The 22,087-nt window shown below is 43.1% G+C and overlaps 1 protein-coding gene across 5 annotated transcripts in view; it reads right to left on the reverse strand.

The window, feature by feature from the left end:
- The window catches only part of dnah9 (dynein, axonemal, heavy chain 9), a 226,294-nt gene that overhangs the window by 94,369 nt on the left and 109,838 nt on the right, over positions 1–22,087 (reverse strand). For 4 of the 5 annotated variants that reach the window (XM_061810317.1, XM_061810318.1, XM_061810319.1 and 1 more), the window contains 13 exons: positions 19,317–19,474; positions 18,861–18,999; positions 16,353–16,640; positions 13,727–13,937; positions 13,506–13,633; positions 13,198–13,306; positions 11,911–12,061; positions 10,808–10,982; positions 10,048–10,221; positions 9,460–9,667; positions 3,242–3,407; positions 2,557–2,659; positions 164–403 (listed from right to left, as the gene is read on the reverse strand). In XM_061810317.1, the coding sequence (XP_061666301.1) occupies positions 164–403; positions 2,557–2,659; positions 3,242–3,407; positions 9,460–9,667; positions 10,048–10,221; positions 10,808–10,982; positions 11,911–12,061; positions 13,198–13,306; positions 13,506–13,633; positions 13,727–13,937; positions 16,353–16,640; positions 18,861–18,999; positions 19,317–19,474 (2,250 nt within the window). Of the gene's footprint in view, positions 1–163; positions 404–2,556; positions 2,660–3,241; positions 3,408–9,459; positions 9,668–10,047; positions 10,222–10,807; positions 10,983–11,910; positions 12,062–13,197; positions 13,307–13,505; positions 13,634–13,726; positions 13,938–16,352; positions 16,641–18,860; positions 19,000–19,316; positions 19,475–22,087 lie in introns of those variants that run through there. The other variant, XM_061810321.1, reaches the window with a different exon arrangement.

Below are 22,087 nucleotides of genomic sequence, written 5' to 3' on the forward strand. Positions count from 1 at the left end.
TAGAGCCATAAAAATAGAGAGCGGAATAACTTAACAATAGTTAGTGATTTTTAATGTGACCTCTGACACTGGATAGTGAATAGATTAACCTGAAATTTATCCTCAAGGAATTCTCACATGGATAATTCCCTATTCTATACAGTATTCGTTGCCCAAGTATTACCTGGAAGATATTGGCGAAGTCTCGCAGGTTGAAGATGTAGTGAAACTTGACTGCAGTGGGGAGGAAGGTGGAAGCGACACACACATGTAGAGCCAGGGATAACTGGACCAGGGTGCAGCAGCTTTTCCGTATGGCGTCTGTGAAACCATCATTCTGCAGGTGCTGTGACAAAATTGAAGTGTATATCGTTGCAAGGGCGTCGGCTCCAGGGAAAGACAAGGCAATGACCGAGAAGTGGCGCTACAGAGAAAAATACAAACAAGCTGCGATGAAAAATGCTGGCAATAAACATCAGGCAGTTTGTTGACTAGATGGCACAATCATGTTAATTTAAAAGAACTAGTGTGCTGCTTGGTGGAAACGTGGCCCAATGAAAAAGCAATTTAAAGTGCCAACAAAGATAGCCACAGTAAACAAAAGATGTAGTTTTTAAATGGTCATTTTATTTATCAAGGGGGAAAACAACTATTCCAAGTGAATTCACCCTGTGTGAAAAAGTAATGGCCTCCTAAACATAAAAATTGGTGAGGCCACCCATATCAGCTACAAGTCAAATCAAAAGTTTTCTATTACTGGCAATGAGTCTTTCACATCTCTGTGACGATATTTTGGCCAACTCTTCATTGCAGAATTTTTTCAACCGAGGAAAAATAGAGGGTTTTCGAACATGAATGGCCTTTTTGAGGTCATGTCACAGCATTTCTATTGGATTCAAGTCTGGACTTTGACCAGGCCACTTGCAAAACTCAACTGTGATTCAGCTTGAGGTCACAAACTAATGGGTGAACATTCTCCTTCAGGATTCTCTTGTAAAGAGCAGTATTCATGGTTCTTCCGCTCACCGCAAGACATCCATGTGCTGGAGCAGCTTTTGCAACTGCAGATAATCACACCACTACCACCATATTTGACTGTGGGGATGATGTTCTTGTTCTGAAATGCTGTGTTTCATATACACATGATGTAACAAAACACACATCATCCATAAAGTTCAACTCTTTTCATGAATCCTGAGAATGGGACTCATGGGACACATTCAAATGACTTATTGCAAAAGTAAGATGGGCCGCCTTTATGTTCATTTTGGTCATCCTTGCAACAGCAATGATGCCATTTTTGCCTTGTTCCTTCCTTATAATTGAGTCATGAACATTGACCTCTCAGTAATTGAGGTGAGTAAGGGAACCTATAGTCCTTTAGAAATTGTCCTGGCCTCCTTTGTGACCTCCTGGATGAGTTGTCCCCGTGCTCTTTGGATGATTGTAGGCCAGCCACTGCTGGAAGGGTGCATGTTTTCTCCATTTGTGGGTAATAGCTGTCACTTTGGTTCGCTGTGTTACCAAACCTGCAGAAATGGCTTCATCACGCTTTCCAGACTGATGGATGTCTATTATTTTATTTGTCATCCATTCATCCATTTTCTTAGCCGCTTATCCTCACAAGGGTCGTAGGGGTGCTGGAGCCTATCCCAGGTGTCAATGGGCAGGAGGCTGGGTACACTGAACTTGTTGCCAGCCAATCGCAGGGCACATAGACAAACAGCTGCACTCACAATCACACCTCGGGGTAATTTAGAGTGTCCAATTAACGTTGGGTGTTTTTGGGATGTGGCAGGAAACCGGAGTGCCCGGAGAAAACCCATGCAGGCACGGGGAGAACATACAAACTCCACATAGGGGGAGCTGGGATTGAACCCGGGTCCTCAGAACTGTGAGGCCAATGCTTTCTCGCTGCCCCACCGTGCTGCCTCTTTATTTGTCATCTGCTGTTGAATTTTTTTGGATCGTGCAGCTAATGTCATTTTGTCAGACAGGTTCCAGTTAGATTGATTTTTGATTCAACAGGTCTGGAGGTAATCAAGCATGGGTGTTGTCATTGCAAAGTAATTCAGCTTTCCACAACTAAATGATGATTTAACAAGGGGTTGATCACATTTTCCACACAGGGCCAGGTAGCTTTGAATATTTTTTTCTTAAAAAACAAAATAAAATCACTCTTTTAAAAACAGCATCTTATGTTCACCTGGATTATCTTTGTCTGATATTTGCATTTGTTTGATGATTCTTAATCAAAGTGGGGGAAACTATGCAATAAAAAATTGTGAAGGTCACTGTACTGAATATCATAATCAAAATGAATAGGATCCAGGATAACAGCAATGTACAGTGATTAAAACATTTATTAGAACACTACCTAATGTAATGTTGTGCCAAAGCTCCCTTAAATTAATTAATTCCCCACATTATTTCTAGTTTACTTTGTTTAGAATCACCAGTTGTCAAGTTTGAGACACACTTGTGCTGCGTTTCAATTTTTCAAGTGTGTACACAATTTAAAATGTAATCATTGCTGGAAACTAGTTTGATTGTTTGAGTGCATGTACATGAAAATACCTGCAGCCTGGGATTAATGGTGAAGCTTCCTGCTGTGGGGTTCAAACAGGACACATACTGAACACGTTGTATTTCCTTCAAAAGTAGCTTATTACGGTCATACCTTGAAGTAGACAAAACAATCATAAACCACCGATCACACACCTAAGCTCTCATATTATCAACACTGGGTGCAAAACTAACCAAATGTGGTCAATTTATTTTTTCACAAATCTAAACCATTTGTGAGTCCCTATGTAAGTCTGCTATTTTTAGAAATTACTGCCCAATCTAAAGAGTTGAAAAAAGTGTCCTCTCTTTATCGATCTTACTTTAATGGCTCAACATAGTTTCCTGAAAAGTGATTCTTTTGGAGATGAGAGGGTACTGCCTGAAACCACAGACATTTGGGGTAGACACCAAACATCTTCAACATGCTTTTGTCATTTCCTATTCCTGCCGAGGGGACCATTCTGGATTTAAAAAAAAAAAAAAAAAAGGCACATCCTCTAAATGAATTCATATTACAACCATCAGCCCCTAACATCCCAAATATCTAAATGAACCCTCTGTGTTGCCATACATGGGAAAACACAGCTGATGGACTACTTTCTGAATATTCCCCAGGAAAAAAAAAAAATGTATGTAATGAACTTTTACTTTTTACTTCTATTTTATGGCTACATTAAAGTAAAAAAATCTGTACCAGTGGTTGTAGTCCATATGTTGTCGTATTAGTGTGTGAGGTTGGACTGTGCCATATGTGTCCACCTCAGGCATGTTAAAGTCATCTAAGAAGTAGATCAGTCTTCTGTTGCCGGGAGGTCCGTAGTTGCGTCCTGCCTTTTTCTCAAGGGGCTTTTCCAACACAGCTATGACGAAGATGAATGTTAGAAGAGCATCATGAATGTCAAACTTGACATTCTCATTCAGACACTGTAATTAGAATTTCAGAGTCAGGCATGGTCATCGTGCATGGCCATGTAACTGAACAGGACTTGTTTATCTGCACAAATCTAATCTATACAATTTATATGATGGTAAAACAATATTTATTTTAAAAATTATTTCACAAAAATAATGGTTCCTCATCCACCAGTTCATGGTGTACCCCGCTTCTTGCAGGAAGTCAACAGCGGTACATGACAGCACACTCGCAAATCTTTCAATGATAAGGGGTTAAAATGGATTGGATGGATGGATGGAAAGCTCCCTAACTTTGCAACACAGAAAATTGTCACGACCAGCACACGGGGTTGGACCCAAATGCACAACTCAGGAGACGTAGAGGCAGTTCGGTAAACGTTTTTATTCAGTCCAGTGTCAGGGATCAGGCAGGCAGTCAACGGGAGCAGCAGTTACAAGGATGCCAGGCGTAAGGGGCAGGTCAGTGGCCAGGCAGGAGTCGGTACACAGACATCAAGGACGGAATCACAAGAGTGCGGGACTGAGGCATGAGATAACGATCTGGCAAAGGCCAGACCATAAGAAGAGTCCCATTTGTATCTGTCTTAATTACGGACCTCACTGATTGCTGCAGGTGTGTGCTGTGTCAGGGACCGGCAAAACCATAACAGTACCAACCCCCCCCCCCAACTTAACGGCCGGCCCCAGACGGCCGAGGCACCTCAGGGTGGGAGGCGTGAAAGTTCCTGAGTAGTTTGGGATCAACCACGAACCGGGACGGGATCCATGAACGTTCCTCAGGACCATAGCCCGCCCAATCCACCAGACACTAAATACCCCTCCCCCGGCGGCGGGACAACAGGAGCCGGCAAACAGAGTAAACTAGGCCTGCATCAACCATGCGGAGGTTGGGAGGGATAAGCCGGAGGGACAAAAGGGGATGACCGAGCCGGCTTGAGAAGGCTCACATGGAACGTCAGGTGGACACACATTGTTCCGGGGAGTTTCAAAGAAACTGCAACCGGGTTAATCACCTTAGTGACGGGGAACAGACCAACGAATACGGGAGCCAGCTTGCGGGACTCCATCTGGAGTGTGAGGCCTTTCGTTGACAGCCAGACGCACTGGCCTACTTTATAGGTCGGTGCCTTCCTCCTTTTGCAGTCTGCCACGGCCTTGTAGGTGCACCCCTTCCCCAGCAGCATCCACCTGGTGCGCTTGCAACGTCTCACTATGGCCAATACAGATCGCATCATGTACTCAACACCTACAGATGGGAAGAGGGAAGGGGGTTAGCCATGGACAAGATGGAATGGGCCCATACCTGTCGATGCCAAGGGAAGAGAGTTGTGAGTGTACTCCACCCAGCAGAGCTGCCGGCTCCAGGTGCTGTGGTCACAAGACGCCAGGCATCGAAGTCTGGTCTCCAACTCCTGGTTGACCCGGCCGTTGGACTCCGCATGCTAGGCTGAGGTCAGACTTGTTATGGCCCCAATAAGGGAGCAGAACTCCCTCCAGAATCAGGAGATAAATTGAGGGCCCTTATCAGACACCAAGCCAGTAGGCAAGCCATGGTAACGGAAAACCTTATCCAAGAGGAGCTCGACGGTCTGTTTAGTGGAGGGAATCTTCGGCAACAGAATGAAGTGGACCATTTTTGAGAACTGGTCCACCACCGAGAAAATCCAGGGATATATGGGACCATGACGCTGGGGAACGGACAATGGATGTAGCTACCAAACCGGCCATTGACAAGAGTGTTTGTTGTCTGCACAAACCAGGTATGCATAAAGTAATTCTTGTATGTCCTTTCTGAGGTTAGGCCTCCAAAATGTTACTCCACCACTGACTGAGTCTTGGCTGTGGCCAGGTGACATACTGTCCGATTTGTGTGGGCCCAGTCGATCATCTTCCACCTCAGTGGGGGCACGACAAACAGTCTGTTGGCGGGGCATCCGGCCGGGCTGGGAGTGTTCTTCATTGCCTCCTTCACTTGGGTCTCGATCTCCCATGAAATGAAGCACGATTCTGGGAGAATCCGCGAAAGGGTATCTGGCTTGCCGTTCTTGGGCCGTGGTTGGAAGGACATTGTGAACCGGATATGGGTAAAGAACATTGCCCACCTGGCTTGTCGGGCATTCAGCCTTTTAGCGGACTTGAGGTACTCAAGATTTTTGTGGTCCATCAGTACCAGGAACGGAACCTGGGACCCCCCCAGCCAGTGTCTCCACTCCTCAATCGCGGTCTTGACCACGAGCAACTCCCGGTGACCGACGTCATAAGTGCACTCCGCCGAAGTCAACCTCTTGTTAAGGAAAGCGTAGGGGTTTAGTCTCTCAACCCTGGCACTCCTCTGGGAGAGGACTGCCACTATCCCAGAGTCCGATGCGTCCACCTCCACGACGAACTGCCTTCCAGGTTGGGCAGGATGAGGACAGGGGCTGACGTAAAGCCCTCCTTTAGTTTGCTGAAGGCTGCCTGGCAGGCAGTGTTCCACTCAAACGGGTTGTGGGGAGAGGTGAGCGCATGTAACGGGGCAGCTATGGAGCTGAAGTTTCTAATGAACTTCCGATAAAAGTTAGCAAATCTTATGAACCTTTGAACCCTCTTGCAGTTTATGGGTCTAGGCCGCTGAAGAACGGATTCAACTTTGGTGCTGTCCATGCTGATCTCCCCTTCCACTAGAATGAAGCCCAGGAATGTGATGGAAGGCCGGTAAAATCCACATTTCTCTGCTTTAACATAAAGGTTGTACTGCAGAAGTTGCTGCAGCCCAGCCTGAATGTGCCCGACTTGGGAATCCTCGTCTGGTGAGAAAATCAGAATATCGTTGAGATAGACAAAAACATGTTTATTCAGCATCTCGCGCAGAATATCGTTAATGAAATTCTGGAACACTACAGGCGCATTGGTGAGCCCAAACAGCATCACCAGGTATTCGCAGTGACCCTTATGCGCATCAGGTGGTACGTGTTCCGGAATTCCAATTTCGTGAAAACTTGAGCCCCCTGCAGCAGCTCGAAGGCCATGGCAATTAGGGGAAGGGGATATTTGTTCTTAACAGTGATCTCGTTTAGGTCCCGGTAATGCAGGGGCGCAGGGTTGTGTCCTTCTTATTGACAAAGAAGAAGCTTACTCCGGTGAGGGAAGATGAGGGTTGGATGAGGCCAGCGACTCCTCCACATAGTCCCTCATGGCTTGGTGTTCTGGGCTTTGAAGAGAAAACAGTCTCCTACGCGGGGGCGAGGTGCCAATCAATAATTCAATGGCACAGTCATACGGCCGGTGAGGCGGAAGAGAATTAGCCTTTGCTTTAGAGAATACTTCGATTAAGTTAGAATAGCAGGGAGGCACGAGTGACAAGTCTGAATCCAGTTGCAAGTCCTGCAGCACTATTGGAGCAACCGGCGGGTCTCCCTTCTCAGGAGGTGCGAAGCACGCAACACCACATTTCGAACCCCATGAATTGATTTGGCTGGAGGACCAGTCAATGAGGGGGTTATGCACTTTGAGCCAGGGGCTCCCCAGAATGATGTCACTATTCCAGGAGTCGAAGACATGGAAGCCCAGACGTTCGGCGTGCGCGTCAGGAAATGTCATGTCCATAGTTTGTGTACTGTGGGTTATACGGCACAAAAACCCGTTTCATAAGCGTGCTGGAGTCGCTGTGTCCTAAATGTTTTCAGGGTCAATAAATCAAACACTCGCTGGTTCAGGAGGTTCGCATCTGACCCGGCGTCGATAAACACCATAGCCGTACATGAACGTCCGCTAGCGCTTAGAGTAACCTGAAGCTGGGACCGCGTCGAATCGCTTGCGGTATAGTTAAGACTCACCAGCGTGGCCCAAGTGCCCGCAGTATTAACACTGACCCTTTTCCCGGAGTCATTGCCATTCCTCGGCGGAGCCGTGGACACCCTCGACTTGCAAGGGCTCAATCTTAGCAGCCTGGACTGGTTGGCACACGGCCTGTGGTACGAGATTCCGTTGGGCGTCTCCCTGTAGCGGATTGACCCTCCCCTATATAGCGAGTTTCTGGTCGATTCTCAAGGGAAGGATGATGAGCGAGTCCAGGTTGGTGGGCAGTACCTCTGTGACGAGGTGGCTTTAAATCCCAGGCAAAAGCCCCTGAAATAACGCGTCGAGGAGTGATCCCTTGTTCCACTGGCTTTCCGACGCTTGGATGTGGAAGTCAATGGCGTAATCGCAAACTTTATGTTGCCTCTGTCGGAGTGAGATCAAAGAAGCTGCCGCCTCACGCTCCGGGGACGCGTGTTGGAATACCTGCGTCATAGCACACACAAAGGAGGTCCAGGTGCGGCAGGTATCGGAACCGCGGCTCCATTCAACTGTGGCCCAGTGCTCTGCTCTTCCAGTCAGGTGGGATATCACAAAGGATATCCAGGAGGCGTCAGTGGGGAAGGCGGAAGGCTGCAATTCAAAATGGATATCACACTGGGCGAGGAAGGGTTTAAAATTACCCATGTCTCTAGAGAACCGTTCGGGCTGGGAGAGTGGCGTACACACGAACCGCTGGGCATCCGTGACCGGCAGGGGAGCGGCAATGGACTTGAACTCGGTGGCTGACGTCGAACTGGCATCGGCAGTGCTGGGCATAGATGTAAACCAAGACTCCAGCCGAGCACATATCTCCTGTAACCGGACATTAGTCACTTGGAGAGGGGCTTCAGCGATACGTGTGTCTTGAATCTGCAGGGACTGATGGATCGCAGCTGAGTCGGCTGGGTCCATGTTTTGGCCAGATTGTTCTGTCACGACCAGAACACGGGGTTGGACCCAAATGCAAAACTTGGGAGACGTAGACACAGTTCGGGAAACATTTTTATTCAGTCCAGTGTCAGGGATCAGGCCGGCAGTCAACGGGAATTTGTATCTGTCTTAATTACGGCGCCTCACTGATTGCTGCAGGTGTGTGCTGTGTCAGGGACCGGGACAGCCAGGACAGGGACCAGCAGGACCATGATAAAAATAGCTAATGTCATGTTGTTCTTTAAACTTCAAAATAGTTGAGAGAGAATCAACAGATTCAATAGCATTTGCCTCAATTGCTTCAAGACACAATTTACCAATTCCACCTAATTCTTAAGATTCACAACATCTTACACAGTCAATCCCACAGAAATAGATGTTGTGCTCATCCGTAATAGTCATTGCCACAAAATATCAGTTAGGGTGTATTCATGAAAGTACTGAATCTTTCTGCGTGAATACCTACCTAAATACTCTATACTGTACTACTACTAGATCTGTTACATGTGGAAAAAAGACACTAGAATGAATGTGGACAATGAAATTATAAAAATATTAAAGGTAACTTTAATGAACCCAAAAATAATTAATTGAACCTTGTCCAGAGAACAACAATTTCCTATTACCTTAATGGTATAGTTTTGGTGGCACAACATTTAGCATTGAGCATTGATTCTGAAGGGCCTTAACCTGATCTCGCAAATGTAAATTCAATATATTCTCTACTTGCCCACAAAATTGTCGGTGTGTTTGAAAAATTATTTGACTATTCGTTTATTATCACAACTTTTAAGCATCCGTGCACTCAATTACAAATTGACATGCCAAATACACAGTAGATATCAAGGTTGTAATAATCGATTAAGTGACAACTGATTGAATATCAATTCAATGGACAACTATTGAGAGAATCAGTAAATTGTTAAGAGATATTGTTTAACTTATAATTGGCCAAATCCCTGGAATTTCAGCCTGTTAAGAGTCAATATTCTCAGACTTCTGCAGTCCTCTTTGAAATGAAATTCATTATCTTTGCGTTGAGTCAAAATAAGACACTTGTAACATGCTTTTATGTAGGGATTTTTTTTTTTGCTGGGGTTGGGGCAGATTTTATGGACCAAATTCCCAGCAAGGGAATTATCAGCAATTTATGTTTATGCATTTTTTGCACTGTCAAATTTAAATAATGTTGTGTTTTTCGAAAAAGGGATACAAATGAAAAAATGAAAAATAAATGAGAGTTTATACCTTGTAGCATTGCAGATGTGGTGTAATAGTTGAACGGGACATTTGTAACAACATATTTGTCAGGGTCCAGTGATGTGAGTTTGTCCCCAACCAGGGCAGACTTTCCGGTGCCAGCATTTCCAACAAGCATGACGGGCCGATGGGACTCCAGCAGGCAGTCCAGGAAAAAACGGACTCGAATGGTCTCTGCTGTGTGAACCAGACAAGCCTGAATAGAGGAAACACATACATTATATGTGGGATGCCAGTATGTCTAATTATTTTATTGAAAGTTTTATTGCTAACTGATTACTTGAGGAACCACATTCATCCATCCATTTTCTGCACCGCTGATACTCACTGGGGTCATGGGGGTACTTGACCCTATCCCAGGTATCTTCCCCGAGAGGCTGGGTACACCCTGAACTGGTTACCAGCCAATCATACAATACCTACTTGGCATCTATGCTAAGTTGCTCTGACATACTATCAAATAAAGCAGAAAAACTTAAGTGTTTAGCTGAAACATAAAAAATCTCCTATTGAAAGATTTAGGCAAGTTTCTGCCACTGTTGGGCCAATATCTTAGGTTGTCATAGTATTTAGTACCTGAAGTGGGGTGTCTGCAGTCATCTCAAACACGGGAACCATTTTGGACCAGGGTTCAAATTTCTTGCTGCCAGAGTCAATGTAGTAATCAAAGATGGTGCCTTGGGATGGGAACTTGATGGTTTTGAACTCTGACACCCACCACTTGCTGAACTCCACTCTGTAATCGACCAGCTTTATTCACACAGAGACACAAGATTCACTCAATATCCTAAAATGGCAATCTCTCAGTGCTATATAGCAGATATGGATCCATGCGTTTCATCAAATCAGATGTGAATACAAACCAGACTACACATAAAAGCAGCAATAAAAAAAAGAGGCACAGCCATAGCAGTTAAATAGCAAAAAATGAGAGATGACAGCCTTATGCATCTATTTGTCAGCTTCAGACAGAGAGGTATGGTAGCCTCATCAACTTCTGACTGACAGTTCCCTGCCTTTTTTTTCCGGTGAACTACTTGGTGCTGTGTTTCTGTATTCCCTTCCAACATTCCAGTCAATAAAACCAATTATTATTTAAATGCATCTGTGCTGAGCAAACAAAGTTGCGTAGGTTTGTCCAATGAGAGAGCAGTTTTAGCTTCTAACTTGCATACATGGCACTCTCATTTTCCTCAAGGTCTATCTTTGCTTCAATTTAAAATACATTTGCAATTAAATAAAGTGTGTTGCATAAGAGACATAAGGGTTTGAATAATATTTTTTGCAATAAAAACACTTGGGCTATTTTAAAGATGTGTAGATGCATGAGTAGCACCTGGTCCTGGAACAAGGCTCCCCCAAAGGCCCAGATAGCAGCAAACACAAAATAAAGCTCATAGAGTTCTTTTGCAGAGTCAGGTGGGGCGTTCTCTGGAGTTAGCAGACATTCAAGCAAATAGCAAAGCATTTGGACCATACTCTGGTCAGGGATAGGGATGATCTTTTTAAACCTGAAAAAACAAAGCAAATCAGACAGATACTATAATGTCATCAGATTGAAGGACAAGCAAAATTATGTGACATAGTTATAGTTCAGGATTGACGTGTTCAAATTAATCTCATTGGTTTTTTTTTGTTTTTTTTTTGGGGGGGGGGTTTCTCATCCTCCAACATTTGCTTAAAAAGGTCACCTATTCGCTATTTTTTGTTTGCTTGTTTTGTTCAGGTGCGGCTGTGGTAACATCTTGTGGTAATATGTCAAGTAAGCAAAGCAAAAGTATTCACTGGAATATAGCGCATTTCATACACCAGGCAAACTACAACTTTTTAGCGAGTTTTTCGTTTGTATTTTTGCAAGTGTATTCACCTTTCTTCACCATGGGCCCCAAGAATCTTTAGTGGAATTAAGTTGTGTGCGTGCGTCCATTCATACGTATGTTTTCTCCAAACTGTCAAATGTTTGCCTCCTCCGTACCCCATGATGCCTCTTGCTTGTCACTAACCCTTCTCTTACGTAGTCACCCAACACCATAGGTAAATGAACATAATTTTTTATTATTCTTTGATGCTAGAATGCTTATTTTTGGCGGGAGGGGGCTGGGGATCTTGGAACGGATTAGGCCATTTCCATGTAAAAAGCGCTTCTACTCACAAAAATTCACCTTCATGTTACGATTTCCAGAACTGATTAATTTTGTAAGTAGAGGTACCCCTGTATATAGCATTTGACATGACAACACTGTGATATTCTTGATATTTTTGGCCTGAAAGCAAAATATTGTTGCCTCTGTTTTTATTATGTACAAAGAGAATCCAAGTGAGTCAGTTTGTTTGAGTTCAACATACCAACTCTTGCACATGCTGACATCATGGAATATGGAAATGGAATACAGGACTTCCATGTTATACTTATTAAAACCTGTTAGGCCAATGTCTTACCTCAATCTCCAGGTAGCATCCAGGCAGGGAGGGAGGTACTTCTCAAACAGAATGGTGAGGTTGGCCTTCTCTGATTGCACCTCCCTCCCATCAATCCAGCTGGACACCAACGGATTCCAACCTAGGTCTGTTGGGTTTATGTAGAGGATTCCTGGAGCGAGACAGGGATAATTGGAGCTTTAATTCATGGAGCAATTATTTACCTGCACCTTAATTGGATGTATGCTAAAAGAAAACTGTTGCTGTTGATCATCAGTTTTTTGTTCATCTGTTTAATTGTTCTAGCATGAACGAGAATTTATTTCACACCAGTGAAATTGTAAATCTCAACATGAGTCCCGACAGTACCAATGGGCGCTTAAGTTGTATTCAAAATCATATTTACACATAGTATCTTCGTACAGTATGACAGTAACTGCCTAAAGTTTTACAGCACGTTTATTCATTACTATACCATAGACACTGCAGTTGAATTGATAATAAAGATGAATCAGGCTTGAAATCACCCAGGAAAAAAGAAAGAAAACCCTTTTAAGAAAAACAGTATCTGCATGCTAATGGTGCAAATTATTTGTGACCTCCCTTTACATTTGAGTGATAGCTTAATAGTGTGGCAGCTAAACACACTGTAATTATTTTATTTTGAATGCTATTGAATCTGAGATTGATTGTATAGGAATCAGGGGTGGCCCAGCAACCAGTCAGAGATGAAGAGTCACATCCTGCTCAGGGTTAACTCTTCCTTCCCTGGTTACACAGCTTACCTGGGTGGCGGGAACAATAAATCCAATTTCGCCAGTCCCCATCACGCATTTTTTTTTTCCTTACCATCTTTCCTTTTGCGCAGTTTCATTTCACTCACACGGGGATGCACAACGCACACACACACTGAGCTTGTTGTCACAGTACCAGTAACCAACAGTAATAAACTCAAGCAGAGCCGCACACAAATACCATAACAAACGCAAGCAACGCTAGCTCACAATTACCCTAATGAACTGGAGTAAAGCGCACGTGCACACACATATGCAGAACTTTGATATGATTTCGTGTCTTCACGAGACCCACAAAAAAGGAGGCAAAAGAGCCACATGCGGCTCTAAAGCTGCGCGTTGGCCACCCCTGGATGGTTATACTAATACTGCTGATATTTTGTTTCATCTGTAATGACAAAACTGATTAGGAACCTTATATCTCAAGTCTTGTTAATTTTCCGATTGTAGTTTGGATATTAAGCGTTCTCTTTAAGCTTCTTATGAAGTGCCCAGTATTCAACAAGATCAATACCTGCTCTGGATACGGTCGCAGGAGTAGCGGTCTGAAGGTGGCTGATCTCAAATAACAGTCTCATGGTTGAGTTTAGAGGGATCCGTTCATTACTGGCCAGCGTCAGAACCTAATAGAAGAAGGTAAGATATTTATACATGATATACGCACATACAGTACATTGTACTGAAGTCCGTGTCCAAACATATTTGCTATGATTTGCTTTACATGTTTCACTGTCATTTTCTCCAGTTTAAGATAGGTTACTAGTTACTACTCCTACTAATGGTATAGTTTAAATGTAAAGTCAGTGTCATTAGCATACACACCTTGTTGTCGTCCATAACAGTGTTGAGTGACTCAATCCACATTGGGTCAATGTCTCCATCCAAAACGATCCACTTTGGCCCACTGTGAGTAATGTTGGACAGTTCGCGCATTATACAAGAAAACAGACCTGTGATATACAAAATACATATTTTGGTTAAAAAAAAAAGTCATAAAAAACCTCAGCTCTAACAAACATTTCGATGAAATAATTCCTGGTTACCGTCTTTCCACTCTCTGGTTGATGGGTTGATGATTCCGAAAAGTTCATCATTTGTCACAGCTTTTGGGTTAAGATCTACCCAAATGGGCCGACATTTCATGTTCCGGTAGGTTTTTTGCAGTGACCTCAGCACCTGACTCTTTCCTGTACCGGCATTCCCAATCACAAATACTGAGTGACGCACGGCCAAAAGCTCTTCCAGCTGCACCACCTTGCACAAAAGACAGAATTAAGTATTAACAAAGCTTTTTATAACAATAATGACTAAAGCTTTTTTGGTGCAACTAGACATATACTAAGAATAGACTCAGGTACTGATTTATGGAACACATTATCGACCACCGGTTCATCTACTTAGCATTCATAGTTTGGCTTTCAATGAAAATCATTTAGAACATAATGACAGGCTACTCTGATGACACAAGACAGCGCACTGTGTACTAGTAGAATGATGCCAGTGACTGGAAACAGTTGGTCAACATATGCTGCAGCAATTAGTGGGAACAATCAATATCTGATTTTAAACTCGCAACGCATATTTAAGGAAGCCTCAAATCCACACCTGGGGAACAAAGAGCGATAAGCCTCATGTTTCATATTAGCAATAACTGTGACTTTTAATTAGAGTGGTACCTCTATTTACAAAATTAATTCGTTCCAGAGGTCGTTTTCTAATGTGATTTTTTCGTAGAAGAAGCGCATTTTAAATGTTGAATTGATGGGAGGGAAATTTAAAAGTAAAAATAAGCATAGTTTTGTGGAAATTGTGTAAAAACGTATCATTATTGATTATGAATTCGATATCATGAATATAATACCACCACAGCCATTTCACTACTCGGAAGTGATCCAACATTTCAACTGTCATGCATAAATTATTTAGAAACAATATTGTTATCCACCCATCCATTTTCTGAGCTGCTTATCCTCATGAGGGATCCCAGCTGTCAACGGGCAGGAGGCATGACAACGGTCACACTCAGATTCACACCTATGGGCAATTTAGAGTTTCCAATTAATCCATGATTTTGGGATGCGGGAGGAAAACAGAAAAGAAAACGAAAATACATATATATATACACAGGCGGGACGGTGGATCAGCTGGTAAAGCTTTGGCCTCACAGTTCTGATGACCCAGGTTCAATTCCCAGTCCCTCCTGTGTGGAGTTTGCATGTTCTCCCCGTGCCTGCGTGAGTTTACTCCGAGCACTCCAGTTTCCTCCCACATCCCAAAAACATGCAACATTAATTGGACACTCTAAATTGCCCCTAGGTGTGATTGTGAATGTGGCTGTTTGTCTTCATGTGCCCTGCGATTGGCTGGCAACCAGTTCAGGGTGTACCCTGCCTCCTGCCGGGTGACAGCTGGGATAGGCTCCAGCACTCTTTGTGACCCTCGTGAGGATAAGCGGTGAAGAAAATGGATGGATGGATAAATATATACACATACACAGACACATGCACACCCACATGCATGCATGTACAAAACAACACTAGCTAGAACACTCTATTTTCTTCGTTATTCTGGACAGAATCAAAAGGGTTGAAATTGTCAAAAGTTTGGAACTTAACCATTATATTGAAAAACATTTTGTGAATTGTTCTGCTGATTGAGTGTTCGGATGTGAAACTTCATGCATGTGCAACAGAAAGAGAATGAAAAGGAATTTCTTCGCCATTTCTCCGCAAACATAGAGATGGCGAGCTCAATCAATGCCATCGACGTTGCTCCTCAGGGCTCCTCATCCCCTTCCATTCAGCAAGAGCCCAGGTGGCTTTACGTTCTCAAAGGCCCAGGCTGATTACTACTTTGATGTGAGAGGGACTATTGCTAGCACGGGCTCATGCTAAAGGCATGCAGCCTCTCTCACCTTGGTGCTTTCCCCTATGTTGCCTGAAATCAAAAGGTTGGCTGCACAAACAAAGACAGTAAAAGTTCAAGCTCTGGGGGTTGATGGTTGTTATTGATCGTGCTGCCATTCTCTCTCTCTGTCTCTCACTCTCTCTCTCTCCTCACTTTGTTACCTGTTTTTCTTTTTTTTTTTGTGGTTGTCTTACACATTGCCAGGGTTAAGTTGTATGGTGCAGCCCTAGGCTCCCTTGACGATGTGTTATTACGTGGTTTCCGTATCTATTTGACCTGAGGCAAATAGCGCTTATTTCTCAAAGTCCTGTGTTCATGTGTCTTTGACATAAGGTCCCTTACATTACCTGTGTGTGTGCGTATTAGTAGGTAATATAACAAAAGGAATCAGCAATTGAGGCACCTGAATCCTCATTGCACACAAACATTGGTGTTTGCAATATTTCCGCAATTCATCCAGAACCTCAGACACATTGGACACTAATGGCCCTTTCTCATCGGAGGATTAGGGTGAGGAGTAAACAGCTTTTGGTGAGAACCAAGATAAATCTGAATGAAAGTGCCACAACTGTAATATCTCTCTAAATTGTTAAAGACGAAATCCCATTAAGGGACTTTGTTGCTGCTTCTCAGACAACTTGTGATTGCATTTTCTTATGTCCTTGGCTTGACAAACACCTTGCACTCTTGTACATTTTGAATTTGTTTCACACATAATCCAATCCAATGTAGCATGCAGTCAAGAAATACAATTTACTGTACCTTGAGCACAAAATTCTCCTCAGCCTGCAACTTCATGTCAAGAATAGATTCCTTCACATGCTTCTCGAAGTGCAGGTCTCTTTTCCTGGGTACATCCAGAGCTGGGAATAGGTCAGCTATCAACCCCATGAACACTGGCAGGTCATCGGTCACGATTTTGGGGATGTTGAAATCTCTTAGGGCTCTCATCAATACTTGGTCCTCAGCTCGGCTGGTATCGCCTCTTTTTAGAGAACCGGCAACCACCAGTACTGACTTGATGGCACGGAGGCCCCAATCATAGTGGTCCTTCAGAGGAAGAAAGAATAGACAGCTTAACCATCCCCATTACCTGGTAATGTATGCCACACAATCAACATGAAGCAATAACTTAAGTATTACTGTCATTGAAGCCACATTGAATCAGCAACGTAGTGCAGACTTAACATTACAACACAATACAGTGAGTTCCTAAAAGTAAACAAGCACAGCATTCTCAGTATATTGCCGATTATGCTCCATGAAAGCAACCATGTGTGTGTGCATGCCTACAGTTTGTACTATGTAAAACGTGTTACGGGCATCACTGCTCGCACTTGCAAGCTAGTCAGTCCTGTGACGACGCATTTGAAAAAATTTTAGCCACACTGAAGGCTTAATGTGGTTGTCAAGTATTTTCGAGGATCAAACGTAGTCCAAGTCCAAAAACTTCAACTTCTGTCCCGTTTTAGTTTTGGCAGTGATAATTGGAACAGCATGTTTCTGCATAATCAAGGAGCTCTTGACATGTTTAGCTGGGTTTATTTTGCTGATGCCATCATGTTGTTCATGGGTAAAGGTTGATGAGCCTGTCCCAACAAAAAAGATGCAAACCCAACCCATGACCGTAGCCTCATTCAGTTTCCCAGATGTATTTGCATGTTGGGGATCATGAGCAGATCCTTTCGTTCTCATCACTAGTTAATCTATAAGATTTTAAACTTCAAGAATATCTTTATCTTTACCTCATAAGAACATGAAATGATGACGCTGAATATATGAATTGTCTCTGTGAATTTTGGCAAATTCCAGCCTTATCTATTTTTCTTGCTCATAAGTAGTGAATCTTCTGGTGTAGACTCTTTAGTTAGGTACAAAATATTTTTTCAAAAGAGTAGATTGTAATACCTACTTTTGTTTCCTTTAATCGTTTAGAGAATACGTGTTACCAAGTACACAAGTGGTTTCTTTCTTTTTTCAAGACAGTCATAATGATGGTACAGGCGAGAGCCAATGTTTGTATAATAGCTATGATTTATTTTCCATCTTCTCTGAGCATCACAATGGCTTTTTTTTTTGAACCCCAGACAGCTTTCTGCTTTCCATTTTAGTCACTCGAGTATAAGTTTAATTGCAGTGTTCAAAAGCAAACCCCAAATCTAAATGTGAATGAACTAGTCCAACATTTAATGTAATAGAAAAAAAAAATGTGTCACAACCCATCAGAACGGGAGTAAAACCCAAATGCAGGATTCGGACGATGCAAGGTAGTTCGGGGAGACACGTTTATTATTTCATGGTCGGGGATCGGGCAGGCAGTCAGGTGCAGCAGCGGTAGTTGGGACGTCGGGCGAAGAGAGAAGGTGAGCGGGCAGGCAGGAGTCGGTACACAGGAGAACGATCAAAGCAGGCAGAAGTGTCAAAGGAGTCAGGCTTATGGGGTTGGTCGGAGAACAGGCGAAGATCGGTACACACGGGTTGTCGGTCAGGGATACGGGAGTACTCGAACGGGACATTAAGCTCAACGAACTGGCCCGCAACAGTCGTCATCGGGGTCATATAAATAAACAGGATAATCAGCCCGCATGAGGCGCAGGTGTGCGCCTCCCAATCAGCGCAACCATGCGGGCACCCTCACAGCCCGGGCTGGAGCAGCAGGATCATGACAAAATGCAGCAAAATATGTCTGGTGATCAAAAGTTGCACAACATTTGCTCACATGAGGAATGTGAGCTTTCAAACAAAAGGTTCTATATTTTCTGATCTCTTTATTCATCTTTTGACCTTAAACCAAACGTGTGTCAGGCTACAGTGAAAATAGAGCATTGGGTTCAGTACTTTGATGGTTTTAGAGGAGACTTTATGCGTGACCACTGTGAGCAAAACCAGTGTTTGAGAAAGCCTAGACGCAATATCCTTGACAGTCAAATAATCAGATTTATTTTAGGCACACAAAACAGCAATATACCTGGAATGGAACTAATGAGATTTAGTCCTAAAATATGCTTGTGGCTCATAAAATAATTTCTGTGTTGATGTTCATTGTGACTATCTATCAGCAGTGTGGGATATTTTTTTACAATTTTCACTAATTATAAAGCTGAACTCAAATCCTCCGGCAGGCCCCCAAATGTGACAATTAAGTTACACAGTTGAAAAAAAATACCACCAAACAAAAACAAATTTCAACAGTTTCCTAACTCATCTTTGAAGGATAATTACCAGGATTTCAGTCATCATGTCCCATGTACGATGTATTTTCTTTACTACCTGTTTTGAAAGAAGTTCGTTGCACAGTGTATAGAGCGTGATAAACTTCCTAGCAAGGACCCGGGCACCAATGAATCCCTCAGCCACCAACATGATTTCACAGATCAGCTCAAAATCTGGCACCACCATGGCACATGGTCTGTGAAAAAATGGAAAGAAGACCCTAGAACATAAGATCACTTAGATACTTACATCCCGCGACAAGATTAAATTGCACATTTTTAATGGCGCGTGCATTGTCTGATCGAATTCTAGAAAAGGTAATTTTCTTGAAACAAGTTGATTTTTCTTTGGATGTCTGTATTCAATATAGTTCAAGTGGGCCTGCTGATATTGGGGTGGCACTGTTGATGAAGAATAGACACACATAGGAAGGACTATCCACAGGGACAATGTGTGTACACTATAGAGAAAATTGCAGCCTTCAGCAGTGCATCCGGCAGCTATTATACTGACCTGAAAAGAGCCTTAAGGTTCTCTGGAAGCTCGGTCCTACCAGCGTAGCCAGGATTCATCGTGATGAAAATGCCCACAGTGGGGCAAAGGTTTATGTCTTCACCCATGAAATTAAACCTCTCTTTCCTATCTCGGATGGCATCCTGAATACTTTTGACCTGCAAAATAGTACAAAGCAGACAAGTACAGCTCAATATACATAAAGAGAATAGCCATGCCTCACTTACTTAGTCTAATGTATGTATTTTGAAATAGGCTATACGCATTTGGATAAATGTAATTAAGTAATGTAATTTATGTTATGTTTATGTTAAAGCAAATGGTGTTGTGCGGGTCGCAAATACTTGCGCCTCCTCCCATCCCATCAGTACCACTCCCTGGGTCCACCAGTCCAGTACTGATCCCTTTTTACCCTTTTATAGGCACTGGAATTATTGTCAAGGTACTCGTAGCAAGGCTGAAATTGTAATTTAGTTAAATACCACATTTCCCTGAAAATAATTTGCAGGTATATCAAGCCTTGATATCTCCAGAATCTTTTAGACTACAACAAATATGTAATTTCTAATGTTTGATAAACTACTTTTCCTCAAGAAATCAAAATATCAAAAGAGACAAGAAAGCAATCACATGAAGTCATGTACCGGATAAATGTTGCTTACAGGCAAGAGCACAGCATAACACAATTTATCAGACAACTTCAAACATTTTACAAAAAAATCCATTAAAATGTGCGCAACTGACAACATGGTTTACTAGTTTAGAATTCATGTTGTAGTTATGATTGAATTTAGCTGAGGGAAACTTGAGAGATCACTCCAACATTAATTACATTCAACATATCTACATGCATGATAGCAGACGATGACCCAGTCCTTCCACCCAGATCATCCGATTTGAAGCGCATTAAAACCTCTTCAATATGATCAAGAGAAATATGGATGTTCACAAGACATCAAACAAAGCCTGGCTATTTCTCATTGTTATGAAAAACTAGTGGGGAACATGCCAAAATGCATGGAAGCTGCAGGGTTATTCCACCAAAAATTGGTTCCTGTAGTCTCACAAAGTTAAAACATTAGTATTGTGTAATTTAGAAAAATGACTGTGAATCTCATTTTTATTTAAAATATGACAATGCAATGAAACTTGTAGGTTATTTTTATCAGATGTAATTTTATTAAACGAGGTAGATACTTTCAGGTCAAATTGGACTCATTTTAGCATTATCAAGCTATTAAGCTATAAAATTATTATTATTTCCAATATAAATTTGATGACTTTACCTAAAGTGACCAAAACTAATAGTATTTTAAAATATCATCTTCTCTATATATAGTCACTTTCCGTGCCAAATCTTCTTACTGTATATACAATATACTCTTCCAAGACACAAAATGAATGGAGCAAATTCATGCATTTGTATATGCAAACCTTTAGAAAATAAGGCCATATTTTTGTTTGGAAAATTACCAGTATGTAAAAATTGACAACACTTTGTATTTGGGAATAATGTCACCACTCGAGTTCTGATCCGAGGGTGCTGTTCTTCCCAATCACGCTCTTCCAGGTCTCACTGTCATTGCCCACGTGGGCATTGAAGTTCCACAGCAGAATGATGGAGTCGCCAGAGGAGGCGCTCTCCAGCACTTCCTCTAAGAACTCAAAAAACGGTGGGTTCTCTGAAGTGCTGTTTGGTGCATAAGCACAAACACCAGTCAGGACCCGTCCCCCTACCTGTGGGCGGAGGGAGGCTAATCGCTGATCTACCGGGGTAAACCCAAACGTACAGGCCCCGAACCGGGGGGCAATAAGTATACCCACACCCGCTCGGGGTCTCTCCCTGTGGACAACTCCAGAGTGGAACAGAGTCCAGCCCCTCTCAAGAGGAGTGGTGCCAGAGCCCAAGTCGTACATAGAGATGACTCTGACGATACCTAGTCGGAACTTCTCGACCTCACACACCAAGTCAGGCTTCTTACTTGCCATAGAGGTGACATTCCATGTTCCTAGAGTTAGTTTCTGTAGCTGGGGATTGGATCGCCAAGGCCACCGCCCAACTCACTTCGCACCCGGACCCCTATGCCCCTTCTCACCCATGTTACCCTTTCGGGCTTTGTCCGCCCGAGCCCCATGGGTGCAAGCCCGGCCACCAGGCACTCGCCTTTGAGCCCCACCTCCAGGCCTGGCTCAAGAAGGGGGCCCTGGTGACCCGCGTCTGGGCAAGGAAACCAAGATCCAATTTTTGTACTCATCATAGGGGTTTTGGAGTCGTACTTTTTCTGATCCCTTACCTAGGACCTGTTTGCCATGGGTGACCCTATCAGGGGCATGAAGCCGCAGACATCTTAGCTCCTAGGATCATCGGGACACACAAATCACTCCACCACGATAAGGTGACGGCTCAAGGAAATAAATATACACAGTATAGTACCTATAAATTGTAAAGTCTGAGAAATTATAATTTTTAGGAGTTCCCAAAGCTGTATGTATATTTTTCTTCCATGGGGTTTTAATACTTTCCTTAAAAGCGTAGTTTGACTTTAACATTAGTATGGTAGGAGAGTGTAACGAAGTTGACAGCTGGAAAGATGAGGAACATCTCTTCACGGATGAGTACTCGGCAACAGATCACTCAGTCATATTAACACAAGAGGGAGAGGACAGGAAAAAGAGAAGCAGAAAATGAAGAACTGGGGCATCTGCAGGGCTTATTTTTTTTTTTATGGGAAATGATAGTATCACTCCTGGTCAACTTGAAACAAGGAAAT

This window comes from Syngnathoides biaculeatus, chromosome 22 (assembly GCF_019802595.1).
Source record: "Syngnathoides biaculeatus isolate LvHL_M chromosome 22, ASM1980259v1, whole genome shotgun sequence".
Taxonomy (NCBI): Eukaryota; Metazoa; Chordata; class Actinopteri; order Syngnathiformes; family Syngnathidae; genus Syngnathoides; species Syngnathoides biaculeatus.